Here is a 23,453-nt window from a genome sequence, read left to right on the forward strand (position 1 = left end):
TTAAATACACCATTTCGATTTTCGATACCTCACTACTATAAAGGCTTGATTTAGTTTGATATTTCATTGGTGGTAGTGTCTAGGGTCGCTGATGAGGAGTGGAATTTTCTGAAACTAGTTTGGCTCACAGGCACACACACCCCACTGAAAGAATTGACCATTCCAAGCTTTTACATGTTGTTAAACAAATGTTTAAACAACTCTATTCAACTAATATTTAAATCACACTTACACCAATATAACTACTTATCACCATACTTCGCCAGCTTCTAAAAGGCGCTCACACCATAACAATTGTTGTTGTACTAAATTGCTTATATAAATAGTATTCTGACCATTACAGTGTTCGTTGTATCCCAGTCGATCTGAAGAGCTCTGGATTGAACGAAATGAAACATGTTGACGGCAGTGGATATGACAAGTATATTGTGGCTGAATTACTATTATTATACACTCTTTTAATTCTTGAAAATCCATAAGTAACTAGATTAAGAATGTAATATTAAAAATATAATGGGCATAATATAATGTCTTTCGACAAATATAACTAATTTATAGAATATACGAATATAATGAATGCACTCAGTTGTTTTGATAATAATGCGCATAATAACTCCATATGTTAAACTGCCTTTAACTATAGTTTTGTTAAACGACAGTAACTCAACAGCTTCCAGCAGCAATGGTCATCGTGACTTAGAAATATGCGGTTTTTATGTTCGCTAAAATTCATTTAAAAATAATTATATACCTTGTATTTATTTCACGAAAATTATTGCTAGCATATATTAAATACTTTTGTTATGATTTTTTTAAACACATTTTAACAGGAAGTTACTGTCCGATGTCTTTTCAACATCTGGGTAAATAAAGTGAGTAGTTTGACAGGAAGGCCATGTGGACTCGCTTTCATGCAACGACCTTTATTATCTTCAAGTCACATACCTAGCCATAAAACCGAATTATGCTTAAACTCGCGCATATGCTGCAAAAAATACTTAGCTTGTGAAACTTAGTTTTCATAAAAGTACGTCTTTCAACAGTTAATGGGCATTACATAATTTGGAAAAAAAAGAGGTGAAGATCGACTAACGCTCATGATAGAATCAAAATAATTCTGATATTTTTACATTTTGTAGGTAATACGAGCAGATTAAGTAAAAACTTTAATCCACAATGGAAACAATATTTATAATTATATACAGTTTTTATATAACAAATATACATTTATCTACAAATGTATGCTTGTGGTTTAACGTAAGCAGCAATAGTCCTCTATAGATGCATATGCATTTTAGACAAGCACCAAATAAAAATGTTTTTGAAGAAAATGTTTAAAACGTGAAAAAAAATAGGTGAATTGGATATACTCCGTATAATTATTCTATAAGGGTCGTGGCAAGGAACAACGGTTAACGTGCAGAGATGAGGATTGGAAGATCTAAGGTTTGAGTCGAAACACACGTCTGAGCACGCCTCGCACTTTCAGTTGTGATAGCATTTTAACAGTGACAGTTAACCACCTATCCCGTTAATATTAGCCATATATAAGGCGACTAGTGCTGCTGAGTATTCGCCTTCCCATTCATTAGCAGCTCTTAATTAGGAATGTCTGAATGTTAGGTGTCTCTAATATATAGTCATTTAGCTCATGTGTCGTATAAGGTGGCGTACAGGTTGAAAGTACTAAATACCTAATTTACTGTTAGGAGTCTCTAATATAGTTATTTAGCTCATGTGTCGTATAAGGTACCGTTGCGGTTGAAAGTATTAAATATCTAATTCACTGTTACTAAGTATAAGTGTTTTGTCCATAAAAAATAACTTTGTTTTAATTTTATTTTCTTCAAGCATTTTTTCATGTATCTTGGATTTATGAGTTTTTACTTTAAAAAGTTCAGAGTTCGCATTTGTGTGATGCTAGATTCCTCAGCTGTTGGCTTTGTCATGATCCGGGAAAAGGATTTTTTCATTTCGTTTGCGTGAACATTTAACTTTAAAAACAAAAAATAACGAAAGTGAATAGAGAAAGCTAAGAAGGAATAGAACATGCTTTTTCTCATACTGGACAGAATAATTTCGAGACAAAATAACCAGTAGTTTTATTAAAGGGATAATTTGTAGAAAGGATAGAGTTTAATTTTTTGGACTTTATCTGCCCCTAGCATCGCAAACATTTGATTTTCATCATAGTAAAACCACTATTTATAATATTAGAATAATGTCTAATTACATTTGAATAACTATAATACCTGAGGCTAATGACAGTTAACGTTAAATCTGTTGTAAACTGTTTCAGAATGTCGGGCCTTGCTCTTTCTTTCGTGTTTATAACACAGATTACGACTACGATCAGTTCAAACATTTTCGAGAAGTAACTATTATTATTATTGAAAATGTTCACTTAAATGTTCATTAGATATGTACAGTCACCAAATAGTTCACACACCTTCGGTTTGTTTTCATTCAAAATATATAACAAATAATTCTATACATAGCATCCTGAGCTTCGAGAGTAATTTAAAAGTATGATATTTAGCAATGCAATTTTGGAAACATTTTCTTCTCCTTTAATTAGAATTAGATAAGGGAACTTATAACAAAAATCATGTCAAATACCTCATATCAAATAGGGCTCCTTTTTTTTTTTCCAACTGATCATACCAACGACAACACTTACAGCCCCTCCTAGAAAACTGGTAACAGGCCTACAGAACTTTGAACTTTCTATAAAACAAGAGTTATATTGAAATTTACAAATATATATATCAATAACAGCGAAAAATAAATCAAATATCACTGAATTAAAATAAACTTACTACTGGATATCTCTGTCATAGCATACAATCAGCATCAATACCGTAAACTATAGGCTATAATAATCTGGTCACTTACGCAAACCTCCTTATGAGAACGCTTCATATCTTAAATAGCACTCGTATCTATAACTACTCACGTCTTTATGCGCAACATAATTCTTTAAATAATTCTACATGTAAAGTTAATTAGCTGCTAGCAAAAATACTTCTTAGGAAAATATATATAATAGCATATATATATATATTGCGTTTGAAATTTAGTCAGATTTAAGAATAACAGCAGTGTGTTAATCACTATCAATATGCAGAATGATTACGTCTGACTAAAAGTTCTATAAAATATATACCAGCCAAGTGAAAACGAAAACAGTGTCGAAGCCGTTATGGTATACTAGACGTGTACTATGAGGCTTCACATTTCAATATTTAATCGTTTTTTTTTCTCTCTTTTCTTTAGTAAGAAGGGGAAATTACAACCGAGAATATACTGCTACAACGAGGGTACCCAACTAATCAATCAATGTATTTTAATCAATATAAGTAAGAATGGTACATTTAATTAGCTTTATTTCTGGCTTCATTATTAGTTCTGATCTATGGATATAGTTTATTTGTATCAAAAGTTAATCATAATACATATATCGAGAGAGAGAGAAAAAACCAGGAGGAAATTAAACATTTAAAAAGCAAAAATGTTGGCGTTCTTGATTAGAGTTAGTTCATAAGAAATACATAATTAAAGTTAAGGTGAATATCAAATGCTTCATACAATGTTTTCATATAATACATTTCTGAACTTATTATTTTTAAAAAATGTATCCACTAAGCGCTTGGGCATTTCATTCGCTTAATTAATGAAATCATGAGATCGAAAAAATGAACATTTCGTCAGAGAGCAAATTCTTTAAGCTTAATTCTATTCATAAAGCGCTTGTAAGCAGTGTTAACAAAATTAATCTATTGTGCAGTGTAATGACAAGTTTTACAAGCATTATTTTAGCCAAATCTAGTATACAAATATTTTCCAAATATTACCAGGAAATTCATTACCTAAGCAGATAATTAAAAATTATTATAGGTATTGTTACTGTATATAATAAATATTAACTTATTATCAAACCAAGCTACCTATATAGATCAGAATTATAAATGTGTACCTAGTAATTTATATAAGTAAATATAATGTTCAAACTATATTAGTCATATTGGTTAGAATGCGTTGTTTCATCAGTAGGATACCCTCGATTTCATCTTACTGTTTAAGAGTTAGCTTTTATATCTAAATCTCTGGTTATTTAAATTTTCTGAAAGAAAAACGTTTCATGAATACAGCAATGACAGTGGTATTTTAATCAAGAGTAGTTCCAGACAACTGTAAATGCGTGTCAAATTATGTTTATATCCCTTTGCAAACTGATGCTCCAAACTTTGGAGATATGAGTGCGTTAAAAATGTGTAAATCATATCCTACTATTCGATCAGACAAAAGTAGCCCAAGATTAGGGGCAGCTAACTAGATGCCTTCCCTTTAGTTTATCAATTCGAAATCATGGACTGCTAGCACAGTGATCCTAGTGTAGTTTTATACTGAAACTTGAAACTAGAACCAAACCAAAACAATAAATATACCCTTAGAAGAAGTATAGCATAATTATGCAGAAAAAAGAAACAAACTAACAAACATTCGATTTTCTGTATTTCTTCCAGAGCTATTTAAAGCAGAATGTGAGATTTAGTCAAGGATAATGGCCCTATACCTTCAGGTTTTGGTTGTTCTGCTCTTAAAAGGTAAGCATATATTCATGTTAATTAATTGAAAAGCTATAAGGGATACTTAAACACTGATCTACTGTGTAGAATTCTTGAAATAGCTATATAGATCTAACTAAGTAACACTGATAACTGCCTAATAACCTTAAGCATGTGACGAAACTCTTAGAATTGAACGTGTTGATTTCTGAAGCACGTATCTGAATGAAAAGATCTGCACTTTCGTGCAGTACAGTTTTGTTTAATTAAGTGTTGTAACGTTCTAAGGATTAATTTCATCAGGGTCTCATATATTATCACGCAAGTTAAACATTTACTATGTTATGTAATTTGGTTTTGTATATATATATATACTTAATGAAATACACCTTGAAAACAGAATTAACTTTAAGCACCGCACTTTCACGGAAAAACTGTTTGCAGCTTGAAGAGTTTCCAAAAGTTATCTAAATTTTAATATATGACGTCATGTCTTATAGCGTTAAAACTGAGAATTTTGTATTCAAAACACTACTAAATAACGGAATGTTCAAAATAATACTATTCTGGTCCAAAAGTAATTCCATTAGTTTTATTTTTGTTAAAAACAACGAAATTGCATCTAATATATTTCCTAAGGGGAAACAAGTTTTGGAGAAACATTAAATTATCAATAATAATAATAATAAAATAATACAATATCGTGTATAGCAATAGAAGAAACCACAGTAAACGGAAGAAACTGTCAAAGTCTGATATCAGAGAAACTAGTTTCGACACATTCGTGCGTCCTCTTCAGTCTCAAGTCGTGTGGCAGTTTGTTCCGTTTACTGTGTTTTTTTTTTTAACTAATTAAATTCTCGCTACAGTCGGAGATGCACTGCGTATTTAAATGTGAAAGAAAAGTTTAAAATTGTGTTTTGTTTAACACAAATATTTATTTCACAAAATATAATTCAGGATAATGCCAAGAACTTGGATTAAGAACTGACTGGCCACTCTGTTGCAACCTCCCCTCTCACACCCAGATTTGTACAACACTATTTATTTATATATGCAAAACAAACTGATCATAATAATGGCTGGAGACGGCTTAAATGGGTAATGAAGAAAAACTTTAATATAAGTTTAACATGACAGCAAATGTACAACGTTTCGACAAGGTTTTGTCATCATCAGGTACTGATCATAAGAAGTATCATACGACTGTTCGAGCCATATATATATATATGTAGCTATGCTGTCATATCATGGTCATCTTAAGGGCAATGACTTCTTCGACCTTCAAAGAAACGCGATATTAGGTAGCTTTCCAGCAGAAGCTTCTTTATTAAAATGTTTTCTTTGACCGACTATTCAAATACATTTGTCATCAGAGAGTATCAATATTGGTATCAAAACGATTATGTCTGCCATTAGAAAAGAAAATAGATTATTTCAACCATTGATAAGATACCAATTGAAAATACGATTGGGGAGGGTTGTAAAGTGCATTAGACGCCGTACTGTTTTCAAATTGACCGATTTCTTCAACAAAATTTAGTATTCAACTATCTCCAACTGCACCATGGGAAGAACATTATAAAACTATCATATGATTATCTACAACTAGTCCAAAAACTGCATCTCTGGTGCACACATGAGATTACGGTTTCGGAGAAGCTTATAGTGCAGATTGTGAACAGTGACTAGCTATAAGTATGTGCTGTGGTGTGATATGTCATTTTTCACCATTGAATCTACTGATGCTAGGGTAAACGTATAAAGAAAACAACTGGAGAATCCTCCAGGGTTAGTGTAAAGGTATTGTAAACGATCTTGTCGCAGGGTATGAGTCTTTCAGGAGGTAAAATAAAATCAAGATGTCCACCTCATCATAATATATTACCACCTTGAAGGACTAGAGCTCTTTCAGGTTGATAATGCAATAATCCATCAAGCACATTTACCGAAAATTAGTTCGAAGATAAGACTACAATTTCGGTTATCTTTCTTGGCCAATACAATTACAGTTTTTCAATCCTATTGCACATGTTTTGGATTAATTCTTTGTACGTCACATTTGACAATATAATCATCTGACGATAACTGTGAACTCGTTGAAAACCGTATTTCGAGACGAATGAGCTTTAATCTAGTAAGACATTTTTCCAGCATATTATGGGGTCCATGTTATGTTGTGTTCAGGCTCTTATTACTGCAAAATGGAGTTTTAACCCAATATTTCTTTATTTGTTTCAGAAATTCACGCAGAACTACACAAAGGCCAACTGAGTAGAACCATCCTTAATTTTTAAATGAAAGATGGATGTAAAGAAAGCTAGCTCACAGCACCAACTGCAAACTCTTGGGCTACTTTTATACGATTAAGTAGCGGTATTTGACTGCTATTCTTAAAGTGCATCCACGGCTCCAGAGCGCGTTTCTAAAGCTAAGGGTCACGAGCCATGAATCCTCGGATTTACATACAGTACAGCAACAATAACCATAAGAGCAGATTTTGATTTCACCACCATTAATTTGCTTACACAGATGTAATGAAAAGTTTTATATATTTTTTTAATGGAATACATAAACATATCTTTACATTTCCTTGCACCTTAAAACCAAGCTTTTCTTTTCACTTAATTATCTGGAGCATATTTAAGCTATTTTATGTACAAGCTGTTTTCACGATGTGTTCGTTCATTCTAATGTGAGACTTTTATCTTCCGGCTGACCGGACTCAGTATTACAGACGAGGTCACAAAGAGTTCATTCACTGTGAGCCTAATTAATGGTCCTGTAATTTTAATATATAAACAGAAAAACGTCACACATCAGAATTGGTTTGATGTTACTAATGAGTAAACATTTATGCATAGCCTTGTTGTTGTTTCTTTACTTGTATTATGTAATTCAACAGATTTCCTTGTAAAAGATGATTAAATTATCTTCTAGATCTCTACAGAATTTTGAGCATGTTATTTTAAAACGATTTAGATATGCAGATCATCAGGTCGCTTAACAATCAAAAATCGATATAAAATTGCAGTGGAACGATATGTACATTTTAACATTGTTTGGCGTGTCGTAGGTAGTGTGAAGCCATTAAAAATTCATCGCTTTTGCGAAGGGTACGTAACAGTCATTTCTGAACCAAAATATTCATATATTTAGGCCATAAAGGTGTGTTCATATCAGAAATTTGGAGTATCCAAGATGGATAAATTCTTCGTATCTACCAGCATTGGAGAGTAAGAAAATGTAGGTTCAACTCCAGAAAGAGACCAGTAATAAGTCGAAACGCCGTCATAGTAAGTAAAGTGCAGCGTTTTGTAACAGGCGACGATCCACGACAAAAATGTCAGTGGTAAACGTTGTCCACCTGCTTTAAGCAACAATACCCAGCATAATCAAAAATAATCTGTAAAAGCGACAAACTTCTCGTGCACACAGTTTACTTCCCCTACGCTTTCGCTCAACCATCGCATACCTGAATGAAACTGGTATTCATGCTATTCCATAGAAATATATACCAATCAAGTCGTCAGGCTATGGATTTCTTTATGATCGTCCTGTTGTCACTGGTAACCATCGTTTTCGCACATTAGATGGTTAATAGAAAGTATGCAGAGAGTACATCTAATATAGCAGCCTTACGATGGAACCTTTATCAATGGAATCTACGCTGTAGGATTATAGTCAAGATACACGGCAGTCAGAGAGAGCATGACTGAGCGAGGTGACATTATTGTGACGGTGTGATGAAGTTTTAAAATTGTTTTGATATAATATTTTCAACCTCCGTATATTCTCTGAAAAACTGTATTATATATTATCAGTATATTTTGTATTTTAACACGTCCCACAGAAGCCAAAAGTAGATTTAATCCGAAACTACTGAAGAGAGTGGTTTTGGACGTATCTTTTCGAGACAAGTTTTGTTTGTTAATTGATATTTTTTTTCAGTGAAATACAGCATCCTCAAGTCTCAAAACAAGCTAATACTAAGGTTTACTCTCTGGGAGTAAATTCAATATATTTAAGCAAAGCCACATTCTCAGCATCATTAATTAAGCAATTGCCAACCTATTATGCTTCTGCTATCACCTTTTTATGTTTACCTTTCAATTGAGATACGAACGATTTCACCTGCGATTCGGTAGTGAAAGCCGAAACATCACGATAGTCAGCAGTAGGATGAGCTGAGAGGAATACTTTGAAAGCAGCTACAGGAATAATATTTTACTCGGCTTCCTACATAATATCAACCAAGGTGGTTCTAAAAGGTTCTTAAATACCTCTGCGTGTCATTTGCTTGGCCGTTAAGCTCGTGATGGAGTTTAGTCACCTTACCCCTTCAAATCACTTTTCGCAGCCCCAACGCTAAAATAGTGCGGGAAAATGCCTTCATTTTAGCCAGAAAACATGTCCAAAAATTTCTGTTCAAATTAAGAAAAATCGGATTGGGTAGTGTTTTTTTTTCAACAAAAATGTCCCCCACTAACTCGTGAAGGGCCTGTTAAATATCTCAATATATTAATTTAGTTAAACACATAACACATTATTAGATTTTGTTATATTAAGAAAAAATCGTTTTACTTTTCTGTAGAAACATCAGAACAAATTACAACAGTTATCAACCTTTTTATCTCTACATCACCTGTCCAATTGTTTAGTTTTATTTAGATTCGTATTACATTAAGGTGTTAACATAATGACATTATTTTATTTCCTGTTTAATCTAGGAAGTGGGATTATTGTTTAGAACAATGCTTGTCACTTTTGTGCTTGCCTTGGAACTACTTTCACTATCGTCCATTGTATTCATTATAATATCCATTATTGTGCACTACTGCACGACACCAGAATTTTCACTGTAAAAGACTTCTGGAACCTTCTGAAAAACCTTCCTCACATCCTCCACTATAAGTAGAAATTAACTTCCAAGACTACACTTAACCAGATCAAAAGCACACAAGTCCATAGGAGTTGCAACGAGGGACTTGACTGATATACGTGTGGATGTAATTGTTGTGATTCCATTTTTTTTCGACCATCTTTCCCATGAAAACGTTATTCATCGATTTTGAGATATGGTTGGAAGCTTGTGAATATTTGGAAATTATAAATTCATGTTTTTCATAATGATAATAATGTCAAAAGATATGCTTAGCTTCATTTTAGTGCAATATCTTTTTTTTTTTATCAGAAGGGCTTTTTTTTCATAATCATAACCTACACTATGTGATTGTGTCCGTTAGACAAGATTGACTTTGGGTGTGACTTCAGTGTGACTACTGTGGCTAAGCATGCTAATGTGCGAGTTTTTACTCTTCTACAGAGAAATTTGAAGAGATTTTTCTTCTAAATATTCATATTTTGGTTCTACACCCTTTTACAACCTTGCTATACATGTATCCTTTCGTCTGTCAGTTATATGATCTTCTGGTTATAAGTTTACTTTGGCGGAAATTAACCACGAACCATGTATATAAGAGCTAAACATATCGCTCTTAGTGTCACGTCTCTCTTCTGCAAAAAGGCATAACATATATGTCCATATATAGAGGGATGAACCCTTTGTATATGTGAGAAAGATATGATATTTTTATAGTGTGATTAACTGAACCTGAAACGAAACTAAAAATGGAAAATTTCCAAAAATAGCAGTTTATTTCGTAATTTTGGTGAATGAGGTTTACATAAATTAATATATTTAAAATGTTATCCTGCAATTGTTCCTGACATACTTCATTTCTAGTCCATAAGATTGTCATATAGATTCCAAAATAATAACTAGCTAGGTAACTTATAGGAAAAAAGTATTATCACAGAATGTATTAGCTTATACTGCTGATAAGTGCTTACAATTTCAGTATTGTATTGCTACAACTTTCTACACTATACTTAATTACGTGTGGTTTAGTGAACAAACTTTTACCAGTCGATTTTAACATTTATTTTCTTACAATTGTATATATTTTATCATAATAGTAAGATCATAGACTGTTACCTAAAAGAAGATTTTTATCAGTCGATTTTAAACTGGCTTTAATTTTATTGATATTTTATGTACCTTATCAGAGGCTTTTTACAGGGACATTTGATAGTATGTAATAGTGGTGTTTAGGATAAGTACAATTTATGATGGAGAAGGTAGTTCCAAGGTCAGCACAAGGTCAACAACGTTCTTATAAACTGCCACTAACTCCTAGTACAATGTCATTTGTTGACAAAGATTACATACTATTTAATGTGCTAAACTATACCGACATTGCAGTGAAAGAACAGTATTGTAATATTTCCACAAAACAATCTTTTTTACTTTTCTCTCAGCTGGCGGAACAATACGCTTGGGTTGCTCCGTTTCAGTAAATTAGTTTATTTTCTTGTTGAAATAGCATACTTGGTTGTATCTTCCTAGTTATAATCATTTTTTGTAGATAATAAAAGTCTCCTTACACCTCGACCCCCAGCGGTATGTCTGTGGACTTGCAACGCTAGAAGCCGGGTTTCGGTACCCGTGGTGGGCAGGGCAAAGATAGCCAATAGCTTTGTGCTTAACTTAAAAAAAACAAAACCTACAGCTTAAGTATATTATATATTGATGAGGGAGGATGACGCAAACATATTTTTTTAACAAATTATTTTTGAAAACTATCGATTATTCCCTTAATATTACTCAGCATTAAATCCAAATTGATGTCTAGCTCTCATAACGCTATTATTATTATCTTAAACAAAGAAAGTTCCAAACGGAATATGACATAATCATATTGCAGGGGAAAACTTCTACTTTATCCTTTTCATTAACTGGTAGTTTTTATAGTGAACAATCATCATAAAGAAATTCACAACGAAAACATTAATTTCAAATTCCTAGTGGCTATTTATGAAAAGGAGGATATGAACAAATCCATTGTATCAGACTCCGTAGACAAAATGTTCGATAGAATTAATCAAAATGGATTGATTACGTGCTTTAGGGAGCTACACAGAAAAACGCACCTTCATTTCATCAAAATTTTTATGTTTTATGAAACTTTTGAGCATAATATATTGCTTATAATATCCTAACAAGAGATATAAGTAATTAGTTTTAAAAGGAGTTTGTATCAAATTTACAGGAGTAAGTTGATATGTAAGAACAAAAAAGAAAAATATTAGGACTAAATTTATACTCAGACATATCTAAACAACCTATAGCTAACAAAAACATTTACAACTTTCTGGTAACTCAGAATAAATTATTATATTTTCGTCAGTTATTGACCAAATCAAACAAACGTAAAGATTTGAGAACTCCAGAAGAGTACGACTGCCTTTTGAATGAAAAGGGGACGACGTCTTGGCTTTTATATTGAAGCATTCTTCAAGTCACTGTAGGTACTTGTGCAGTGTTTATAAAGGTAAACTAAGAGCAGTCCTTGCAAATAACACAGCATCTCTGATGACAATTACTTTCATGAATTAACGTGTACTTCGTTTTAATGTCCACCAGTGGCTCAACAGTAAGTTTAAGCTTATAAAACTAAAAACAAATAGCTCATTGTGTAGTTTTATACTTAACAATAAAACAAATACAAAATCAGAGTTAGTATAAATAAATATTATATTTAACACTGGATATACATGTAGAGTATCAGTCTTTTTTTTAAGAGCTTGTGATTTATATGAAAAATTCCGTATAAGTTATAGTGATATAATTTCGTCATATTTCATTCATGGCGACAAGTAAATGTGTGATTTGTTAGTACAAATCAAAACCTTGAACAAATTATTCAATTAATAACAGATGTTTCTAATTTGAAAATATTAATCCTCTATAGACCTACAACAGCTTCTGAGTGTACATCTAATTTGAAAATATTAATCCTCTATAGATCTACAACAGCTTCTGGGTGTACATCTAATTTGAAAATATTAATCCTCTATAGATCTACAACAGCTTCTGGGTGTACATCTGAAGGTACTGGATATCCCTTCGCCGACAACATTAGGGCAATCTATCGAATTGACTTGCTCGTACGAGCTTGATGGTGACCAACTGTATTCTGTAAAGTGGTACAAAGATAATACGGAATTCTTCAGATATTTACCATTAGACTGGCCCCCTGGTCAATTTCTTCCTCTACCGGGCGTTCGAGTAGACGTAAGTTTGAATTATTTTGTTTTGACAAGTTTTACCGCAGTAGTCGTTTGAACATATAGTAATGAAGATTTTTCAAATGCGAATAGTCTGAAAATTTTAGTCAGTCGCGTATCATAGACACTTCCATACATAGCAACAAAAAACAACTGCCTAAAATTGTTTACCATAAATCCAATGTTATTCAATTTGGATGAATATATTAGAGCTTTCCTTAAATGCTAATAATATCAAGATCCAGGGTGCACTTGTGTTTTCTGGATATCAAATTTACAATGATAAGAAACACTTGCTACTTTAGAAATAATAGAAATGATAGCTTTCCAGTTTATCAATACTGAATAATTTTTAACATTAATAAGATATTAACATTGTGTTATTTATAACATTTTTATTGAGAAAAGATTTTGTCATGCCAATGATTGATATGAACTATATTTTAATCTTAGTATTTGAAGAATAATTAAATAAAATGATATTTTTATAAGTAATAGAAATTATAGAAACTAAATATATATTCATAACCTGAAACCTACAAAAATAATATGCATAACTATCTGAAAGTTTGATTCGAAATTCTACTTATGTTCTGTTTTTTCTCAAATAACTTAAGCATAGTTTAAAATATCAATTTATAACAGAAATATTAGGGTGTTATCGAAAGCTAGAGATAGAATGAGGCAAACAATTATATGTTATATAAACCTATTTCTTAACAGATTTTATGTGACAACCTAAAGATTTATAATATATAAGGTTTGGTAGCTACATAGTTCATGGTTTTTTAAAAATGAAAGATATTTATATGAACTGCAGGCTCTAAAATAGGTTATTTCCTCAAATTCATAGAAAAACTAGATTCATGGTAATTTTTATTTTTGCAAACTATGTATGTCTTATATATATATGGGGGTATGTTTACTAGAAATCTCCAGAATTCTACCGTAAAAATATAAATTCTTATCAATTCAGCTTTCAAAATCAGGCAAAGATACGGTTTACCTGAACCATGTCACTTTAGAAACCGCTGGAGTGTACAGATGCGAAGTCTCCGCAGAAGCTCCGTCATTTCAAACAGTTGAAGCAAGTAAAGAAATGAAAGTTACCGGTATGTGTGTAGCATTTTGTATGTTTCCTTATATTTTGTGCTCGAATGAAGTTAACTTGGTAGCATTGCTTATCTGTACATTAAACACATAATATGTAGGAATCCCGAATCTGTAGTCAGCAAAATAATATTAAATTAATATATATATATATATACATTACGACTAAAATCGATTTTCAAATTTCTGGTCTACTATAAAACGCATAGTGTTATGAAATATGAAAGTAGTATGGCTTCCACTACATGATGTGTAGTACCATTAATTAGTGTGCTGAAGCCTGAACCTTCCAAACATACTGATTGAAATCATCCAAAAAAAGATGCCTTTTTGTCGTTACATCTTATATTCTAAAAATTCAGTTACGTTAGTGCATGCAGGTAAAATATCTCTTTCTAGAGTTTTCATAATATATTATAAACGTATATTGAGGTAAACGCCATGATCCGTTATAAGATGAAAAATGTTATCTACAAGAAATACCTTGTAAAATACACATTTTTAAGGGTTGACAGGGGAATCTGAACTTCCAAATTCAGAACGTTTTAAAATCAAAATCGCTTACAAAATTTTGTATAGAGATATGTTTCTTTCGTCATTTATAAATATAGGATATGATTTTGCATTGGTAACACATATTTAAATTTATATGTACTTCAGAAAATAAATTGCATTATAGTTTTCATTGAATATAAAACTTTCACGTGGAAAAACACTGAAACTTTTACTTTCACAGTAAACAATATAGTAAGAAAAGAACGTATTCCTTCCTGGTTTAGAAGAATAATGGTACACAGCTAGATCGTCTCAGCATAACCAGAAGAGTGAAGCTTTAGTTGGATAAAATCATAAGTGAAAACAAAAATAGACAGACATATTTGACAATCTATTTACTGATCACTTGGAATAAGGAAACATACCGCACATTGACCTAAAACAATTAACACTTAAAGAACTGAAAAAATGTCCTTTTAAAACTTCACAAAAAGAAGAAGGACAAGAACAACCAGATAAATTGCAGGTTTATTACAAAACTAACCAGACTCAAAAGATGGAATCTGAATGTCCTATCTTTTTACCAGCCTGTGGGAATCCTACAAAAGGTGAAGATTAATTATATCTATTGTGTCCATGAATTGCTTAGGTGGGTTTATGATAGCGCAATAAATCCCTGTAGCTCAACAGACTTTCAGAAATGTGGAATGTAAAAAAAAAAAAAACATGTTTCCATGGCATACATGAAAACTTAGGTGAAAACAAAAATTAAACTTATGTATATATCTACCTATATATAGTTTGATATTATTCATAAGACGGTAAAATTGTGGGGTGAACGTATCACGAAGAGATTACCGCCAACATGTTTGTGAAACGTGAAACCAGACAAAAATATTCGAAACGTGCATTTCGTCCATCTGCTGAAAAAAGTTAGCATTCAATAACAATCCTTTTAATTTTTTAACTGACTATTTTACCACTCAATATACTATTTATACCATAAATAACAACAACATTAGATTCTGCTGATAATACTATTAGCCAAATTTTTGTCACCATTTGCTGATATTGTTAATTATAGTGTATCATAAATCTGATTAAAATGAGTCCGGTATATGACACGAAAGAATGGTTTTGTTTCAAAGTTCCAGATAAATACACAAGCATGTTCTTTTTTTTTCCGAAGAGTAACACATTGTGGGTGTGAAAGTTTTGTTTGTTGTCTCATTAGATAAGACTTCGATGACAATCCGTATCCAGTGAAGTAGAAGGAACTGCAAACCAATACGATTACTCAATTTTCACTCTGGTATTTTCTTGACATGAAATAATCGCCCGATTTCAAGTTATTAAAATGATACAGCCTTTCAGGTTTTCTATGTTAATATTCTAAGCTTTTGTACGATAGTTAAGTCTACTTAGAATTTATTATCATTAAGCTTACTGAATATAAAAGTGTACACTATTTGAACGAATTCTGTATGTCAGAGAGGCACTGAATTTAAAGCAATATACGCAATTTCATTTTGTAGTAATTACTGCTCTCGAAGACATAAGATAGATAATATTTTTGAAGTTTAGAATTACAGGAGTACACTTTATAAACACTTGCATTTTTCCAACTCTTTCACACTTGGCAGCGTTTGAAGTATGAGTAAAAAATAGTAATTCTTCAAAGCACCGATGAAAAACAACGTAAAGTGGAATCTTCTGATTGTTTGATTATTTATGAAACTTCCATCTTTCTGACGGTGTGGCGAAAGCTCCAATGTTGTTGTTTTCTTATATTGATTTCTTACGTCGATTTTGCACTCACAAGTAAACGTTAAGGACAGCCTTTCAGGATATTATCCATATGGATTATTTAATATGAGATTGTTCTGTTATCAGTTTTAGTTTGCTAAAACTTAGGCTAAAAGTAAATGAATAAAATTCTGACAAACAACACATGTTGATTTATTTTTATGTCGATAGTTTTGAGGAAATAATGTCCTCAAAGGTGAGATTGTTTTTTGTTTTATTATTTCCCTTAGAAGGATTCTATTTCTTAGAAACTTAACGAACTTTCTACCTATAGTATACTGCTAGTTTTTGTTAATGAAATTTGTTTAGCTAAGCACTCTTTGGAATATGTGCTTCCAAAAACGAAAGCAAATAGCAAATTCTAAAGAGATTGACCTAGGAACCATTGTTCTGAATCACTTCAACCAACTGTTTTTTTTTCATGACAAAATAAGAGAAATATGGTAGGAATCATAATCTCTCATAGTAGACATTGCATTTTTATGAGATGTAGTTAATGCAGCCAAAATTGCAACTGAAAGGTAACAACTTAAACTATTATTGCTGAAGTCTTTTTCATTTTACTTTTAATTATTGTCAATAAATTGTAACTATCGTATTTCCTGGAAGTTATTAGTAACCTTTTATTGATTTGAGTTGAGTAAATTGTGGCGACAGATATTCAGGTTTATTGGTCAATATTTTTCCGCTGCTAAATGACATCATACGTCTTTCCGCTATGGGTGGAGTGCAACGGAATATCCAAGTGGCATTTTCTTGCAAATCATTAGCTTTGAAAAAATGCTATTACCAATACAACTGAGAAGTCCGAGGTAATAGTTTTCCTCATTTCACATATTCTCTATGGTTTTTATCTTTCTCTGGCCCTAATAAAGCACATTATGCATGGACAACACTACCGGACAACTAATGTCCTTAAAGCAGATGTATGTAAATATATTAGTATGGCCACTACTGTATTTGATTAAACTGGTGTGGTGAAGTGCAGGGTACTTTAGAGAAAATGCATTGCACTTAATGGGGATTATGTTGAGAAATATTGCATTATATCTGCATTGTCAACATCGTTGATATATTTTTAATTATCGTAATCTGATATTGTTGGCCTGGTTTTCCTTGTGATCACTCCTGGTAGCTTTCATCTACAATTTTTGTACGTTAAAATATTTCAATATTTAACAATTAAATATAAGAACACATAACACAAATCAGGAAAAAAAAAAGATTAAATCTTTTATTAATGGCTATGATATTTATTTTTTCATTGTTGACTAGGAGTAACATATTTTTGTCATTTTTGTGTTATAAAATTTGTACTTTACACCGAGACTTTTTAACTTAAGTAGTGTGAAGAGTAAATAATATTTATATATATTTATAATATGTATTTAAATATTTGCAAGAACTGTTGTTCGATTATCTCTGCTTTACTTCTTTGAAGGAATAAATCTTACCAATAAATGTGTCTAAGTATACTTTCGTCAAACCAAACTTTCCAATAATTTATATTTTTATGTAGTCTTTCCAACAGAAGGACCAATTATAAATGGTGCAAGACCGGAATACATCGTCGGAGATACTGTAAACATCAATTGCACTTCAGCTAAATCCAAGCCTGCGGCAAAGATACGCTGGTACATCAATGATGAAATAGTAGGTTCAACAAGAAAGTCACAACATTTCTTTTTAAAATATATATATTATATTTTAACTTTAAGGTGACATATGACAGAGAAACTTGCTTTTCTAATTTCTGACTCTCGATGCTTAACAAAAAAAAAAAGATATTATTTCTTTTTAAATAAACTACACTAAGAAAATTATTGCCATTTGATATTTGTGACAACTCTAAATCAATCACTTGTTGAATAAAAGTATTGTCGTACCTGGACTGAATTGTCTGAATATGAATAATATTCAAAACTTATAATACTGTGGATAAAATAATATTAAAAGTATGGCATTGCGACATTACTTTTATTTCATTTATAACAACTTCCACGACATACAGATCTTTAAAAACTTTTATAGCTACTCTAGACAATTGTATTGCCTTTCACGCACATCTCTGTATTGCTTACTAAGACTCAAGATTAAATTATAATTAATTCAAAATACAAAATACAGTTTAATAGGATAGTGAATTTGCGCATTAAATGACTGAAGTTTCAATGAACATAAAGATAAATTATTTAGTGTAGTATTTTCATTATACCAATAGCAATATATATATTTATGTAATAAAAATAAGTTTTAGATAATTAACTATGCATTTTTTTGATTAATTAATTGAAATTAGCCGCATATAAATGATAATGACAATCTTTATAAATTAGAATACGTGGAAGGCTTTCGCCACTGACCTTTGTGTTTGTAAATTATTGCCTTTTGCATGACGCCGCTCTTTGCTTAGCACCGTTGTGGTACGACTTCTTAAAGTATTTTTCTGGATGGACCTGGTACCCGAAGTTGATCCATATTCATTTCTTTTCCATTGCCGTTGGGTACAAGAGATACCCTTGTCTTGCAGATTCTAAATTTCAGATCTGAACACATCTTTATGAATTGAAATTATGAATATTTTGCGTCAGAAAGGGTTGCTGTATACTCCTCCCAAAAGCGAACTATTTTCGGTGGCATCACGCTTTCTATCGGTAACACCAAACAATGCGAAAATGTAGTTGTGATACATCCCGTTTCCACCACATCTTTATATCAACTGTAATTATTATGTGAATTGCTGATTTTCGTATTTAAAATCGTTTTGATATAACATATCCAACTCTCTGTACAGTCTCATAAAACTGCCATACCTTTGATTGTCATTACGAGTTTCATTACTTGTTACGTAGAATCATTTAATTATATTTTAATTTACCACCTTTTTATTTTTTCCTTAACTGCTTCAACTTTAAAAGAATTCAATGTATTCTGTTTTACCTCTTTAGACTTTCTTCTAGTTATTCAGTTATTAAAATAATCCTTTTTTTATTATATTCCTGCGAGGCTTTGATGGCGGTAGTCGTTCTTATCATATTCTTCAGGGCTATATGTAATCAATAATAGTTTCAGGTTGGCAAGCAAAATGAATATTTACATTTTTGCTTTCATTTTTCTCTAGCTAATCATATTATTAGTAATTAATTATTGTTTTCTGAAGGTCGTATATCATATAAACATAGGTTATTATATATATATATATATATCCTTTGTCTTTCCACCCACAGATAAAAGTTTAACTTGACGTACGGTTATACCTTATAGATATTTATTTTTCTCAGCCAAATGTTTTTTGTCAAACAATAATAGAAACGAAAACAAGAGCTTTATCACATGTGAAACTGATCTTATCATTAAAGCCTGTTTGCTGTCTTGTAAGACAACACAGTTTCTATAAGAATGTAATCTAAAAGGCTAGTATAAATAATTTATATTTTGTCCGTTGCACGTTGTCTTTGCTTCGGGCACGTTTTGCTTTTCACTAATGAGATTTGAAGTACGGTTGTGTATCTCTTAGCCCTGAGCAAGAATGTCGAACATTTTTGTTTTTGTTTTCAACTAAGTAAAGAAGAGAAACATAATGTAATTTGTCACTTCCAACAAAAACATTACATCAATTAGATTCTGAGCTTTATAAGTCATCTGTTATAGTGTTGAACAATTTCATCTTTACAAACCGATAGATATGGATATTTGATTTGTATCTTAGTTTTTACCTCCTTATAAATCCTTTTAACGTTGCAAAATAATCTGTAACCTTAAAAAAATCTAATGAAACAGATAAGTCTTAGTGGCATACATATATCTGAAAATAATTAAACAAATACTCGTCTTAACCAAACAAGATTAATATAATTCTTGGCCAAAAACAAAATGTAAAAACCTTCGAATTTTTTATTATATTTAAGATTCTAAAAGCAACAATTAGATATAAAATTTCAGCTCCCAAACTAGTTTTTTCGTGTCTAATATGAAAAATAAGATTAAAAAGACTCAGGACATTTGACATTTATTAAAACTGATGAATGACATAGGGTATATACTAACACTGTTAAAGTAATATGAAACCACATTTGGGTTAGGTTGTGGCTTATCCAAAAGATAACTGTAATATGATTCATGAACGGAATAAACAGAGTTGAACGTCCACGAACTAATGACGGTATTGATGATTAACAAGATAGCCATTTCCCACGTTCGATAAAATTTACTTGTAGATAGATATACAGAACAAAAGGCCTCATATGCGGTAACTGTTATTTAAATAAATCTGTAACACAAAAGTTAAGATCAATGTGACACCTGTTACTAAATGTGTTTTTTTACCACTTTTATCAGATGGGTTTCCCTATATTACTGTAATCATTACTTTAAGTATAATTGTTTATATGGCAAATAATAATAATAACTTCTGATCAAAGTAAGTCATGTACTTAGACCGAAACTAAAAATCACCCTAGCCATCAGCAAAGATAATTAAATACACTTTTCTTAGGTTTTTACTTATAAAGATTAGAATTCATTGTTTCATCATTTTGGTACTTTCGCTGTTTACAATATTTTCGGTCGTAATCCAATAATATCTATCGAGTTTCGGCCATGTCATTAGATTTAATTTTGATAAAAGAGTTAGCACAAAGGATCACATATAAAGTGTAATAGACTTAAAATAAGATCCAAACTCGAGCGCTTTCGAATAGTTGAGTATTCTTCTTCAGGAGAACAAAGAGACAACAAAATCATTAGATTTAAGTTAGTTCTAGATACAAATTCTAAGTTAATGACGCAAAACAATCTTTATTATAAAAGTACAATAATAAACAACAAATGAAACTAAAAAGTCGAAATAATTATATCTGATGTACTAACTAGAAGAACCAATATTATTAATGAAACAATAATATTTAAACAAAACAGTATATCTCACTTAGGGAACGTTTGTTTAAATCCCCTTTATTGATTTATGAATTTTTTCGATTAATTTCTATGCATACATTTTGGTAATAAAATATAAAATTACTTAAACTTGAATAATTTGTATTTTCCTCTGCGATAATTTAAGTATATCATATAAAAGCTAGGCTTAGGTAATTTAATTGCATTGTTTCTTATGAAAGCAGTGTGAAAATAACTCCACTTTATAAAGAATCAAGTTGGTGTGACTTACAGATTAAACTGTAAATAGGCACTTTACACTTGAGATAACTTTAAAACTAATACTACAAAACACATTATATAAGTTTTCTCCATTTCTGGACTGTTGAGTGGTCTATCACTTAAGTATATTACTCGATGACGATACAATATTAAAGGGTTTCGCTGCAAATCCGTGGTTCTGTACAAGCCATTTTAATAAATATTAATATCTGTCAGTCACACGTTTTGATGTCATTTTTATACATACCTTATATATTTAGACTTGAATCAAAAGCGATAATATAGATTCACCTGGCATCACTCGGTTTTTGGATGTCTATTCAGCAAATATTGAGTTTATCTTATACTTTGTAGCCTGAAGACACTTGAGTGAATTGTGTATTAAGAAGAAAATTAACATTACATGAGTATGTGTCGATATATAGAAAGTAGAAAATAAACATATAATAAGTGTATTCCAGAATACAACGGATGACTGAAGTGGGTGTTTCTAAATAAGATTGGTTACAGTGTCAAAGATCTGGAAAATGTAAACAATAAGATTATTTCAAACACTAAGTGCAATATCATTTGTCTATAAGGTAAACACAGTCTATTTGATTTTTGAATTGGATAAAATGAGATAATGGCTTGGATAGCTCAGTTAATTAGTAGGCAATATCTGATGGATAATTCTCTTATATCAAAATTTTGGACTCGTTCAAAACTCGCCAGAAATATATTTCTAGTACAATGGAAAAGATCTTGCTCCTCCATGTAGCTTATTCTTCTCTGGTGTTTCTGACAATGAGTTACATTCCACAAAACTGGTTTACATCAGTAAAATATCAATAATCCGAGAACAGACCAGACCTCTGGTTTAATTTTCTCTAACAATGACAACATTGGTGATAAAAATACAAGGTTAGACCCACTTATATATCCAGTATAAGCAGAATTGTTGAAACTTCAGGATCTCTACAATGTAGAGTAAGTAGGTAATCAAAACAGAATTAATTTCATGATCCCCGAAGCGTTTTTATTGTATTACTTTTATTACTTGTTGCATTCTGTTTATTTTATACAATGTTACATTAGAAGCATACCAACGCATTTTACTGAATTTTGAAGAAAAAACAACAAAAAATAATGCAAAATTATTTATGTTCATTTTGGTTTGTGTCTTTCATGTTCTCATAAAACATTATCGTTCCATATTCGAAATAAATATTTCTAGCTTTGTTTCAACAACTAGAATGTCATTTTATTATTGAAACTTGCCACATCACACATTACATACTTTGGAACTTTTTCATAATGCATAACTCACATAACGATGAACAATATTTTAACTAATGAAAATATTCATTAAATTAGAAAAAAGTAGGCATCTTTCTAAAATGCAAAAGAATAGAAAGAAAGACAACAAATTAAAATAAGAATTGTTAAAATACACTACTAAAAAATTAAACATAATCGAAATTTCTGATATAATAATTACGACAAAGCAAAATAAAGTTTATAAAATAATGTCAATCACGCCCATCAGCTAAGTTTTATGCCGATCATCCTTCTGATTATCTGTGATCTGAAATGTAAATCAATGGACATTAAGCCTATGCTCGTAATTATTTTATAGTTAATGACATATCATATGGTGTATGGTCCTCAGTTATTCATCGGAGAAAAATATTTTCAGGGCACCTTTAGTGGCTAAAGTCACTCGACGGAATACGACGCCACTCAGTAGAGTATTCTATACATACTTCACTGGATTGAAGTCCAGTGAACTCGAAAGACATTCCATGCGCTCGGTCTCTTCTTCTTCGAGGGTTGGGTCGACCAGTTTAACGGTCTAAAATTAGGGTGGATTGCACCAGCATATCGTAACGCAAAGAGTTGTGGGATAAGGACTCTATCAAGTATGGCATTAACGGTACAATCCAGAAAAGCGTGTAGACATATACGTCTACCAGTGCTTCTTACTGGTCGCCCTTCCCTACCACTTTCGTTACATGTTTCACGTTTCTCTAAGAAGATTTGATTCATTTGGTTCCATATTCTCTCCAAATTAGCGTGAGTTTTATATCTTGCTGGAGGATTAAGCGTGACACATTCGTAAAAAGAAATGAATAAAAACCCTATAACCTGAGCGCTTTCGAAAGGTGGACCTTTCTTCTTCAGGGGCAAACCTTTCGAAAGCGCTCA

General features: G+C 31.4%; 2 protein-coding genes across 2 annotated transcripts in view; one reads left to right on the plus strand and one right to left on the minus strand.

The window, feature by feature from the left end:
- LOC106462023 (lachesin-like) overlaps positions 1-2,922 on the minus strand; it is a 141,217-nt gene extending 138,295 nt beyond the window's left edge. Inside the window, exon 1 of the mRNA XM_022389233.1 lies at positions 2,896-2,922. Within this exon, the coding sequence (XP_022244941.1) occupies positions 2,896-2,922 (27 nt within the window). The remainder of the gene's footprint in view (positions 1-2,895) is intronic.
- LOC106462034 (cell adhesion molecule 1-like) lies at positions 346-17,831 on the plus strand. Its single transcript, XM_022389241.1, has 5 exons — positions 346-421; positions 4,527-4,607; positions 12,491-12,705; positions 13,675-13,810; positions 17,629-17,831. The coding sequence occupies exons 2-5, from the start codon at positions 4,565-4,567 to the stop codon at positions 17,829-17,831; spliced, it is 597 nt and encodes a 198-aa protein (XP_022244949.1). The 5' UTR covers positions 346-421; positions 4,527-4,564.
- The last annotated feature ends 5,622 nt before the right edge of the window (positions 17,832-23,453 follow it).

The sequence above is a fragment of the Limulus polyphemus genome, unplaced genomic scaffold (assembly GCF_000517525.1).
Source record: "Limulus polyphemus unplaced genomic scaffold, Limulus_polyphemus-2.1.2 Scaffold42, whole genome shotgun sequence".
Taxonomy (NCBI): domain Eukaryota; kingdom Metazoa; phylum Arthropoda; class Merostomata; order Xiphosura; family Limulidae; genus Limulus; species Limulus polyphemus.

Excerpts from the sequence above, each read along its gene's own strand:
- LOC106462034 (XM_022389241.1), top strand. The coding sequence starts at position 4,565 with ATGGCCCTATACCTTCAGGTTTTGGTTGTTCTGCTCTTAAAAG. Across the intron at positions 4,608-12,490 it reads GGTTGTTCTGCTCTTAAAAG|ATCTACAACAGCTTCTGGGT; the intron begins GTAAGCATATAT and ends AATCCTCTATAG. Across the intron at positions 13,811-17,628 it reads TAAAGAAATGAAAGTTACCG|TCTTTCCAACAGAAGGACCA; the intron begins GTATGTGTGTAG and ends ATTTTTATGTAG.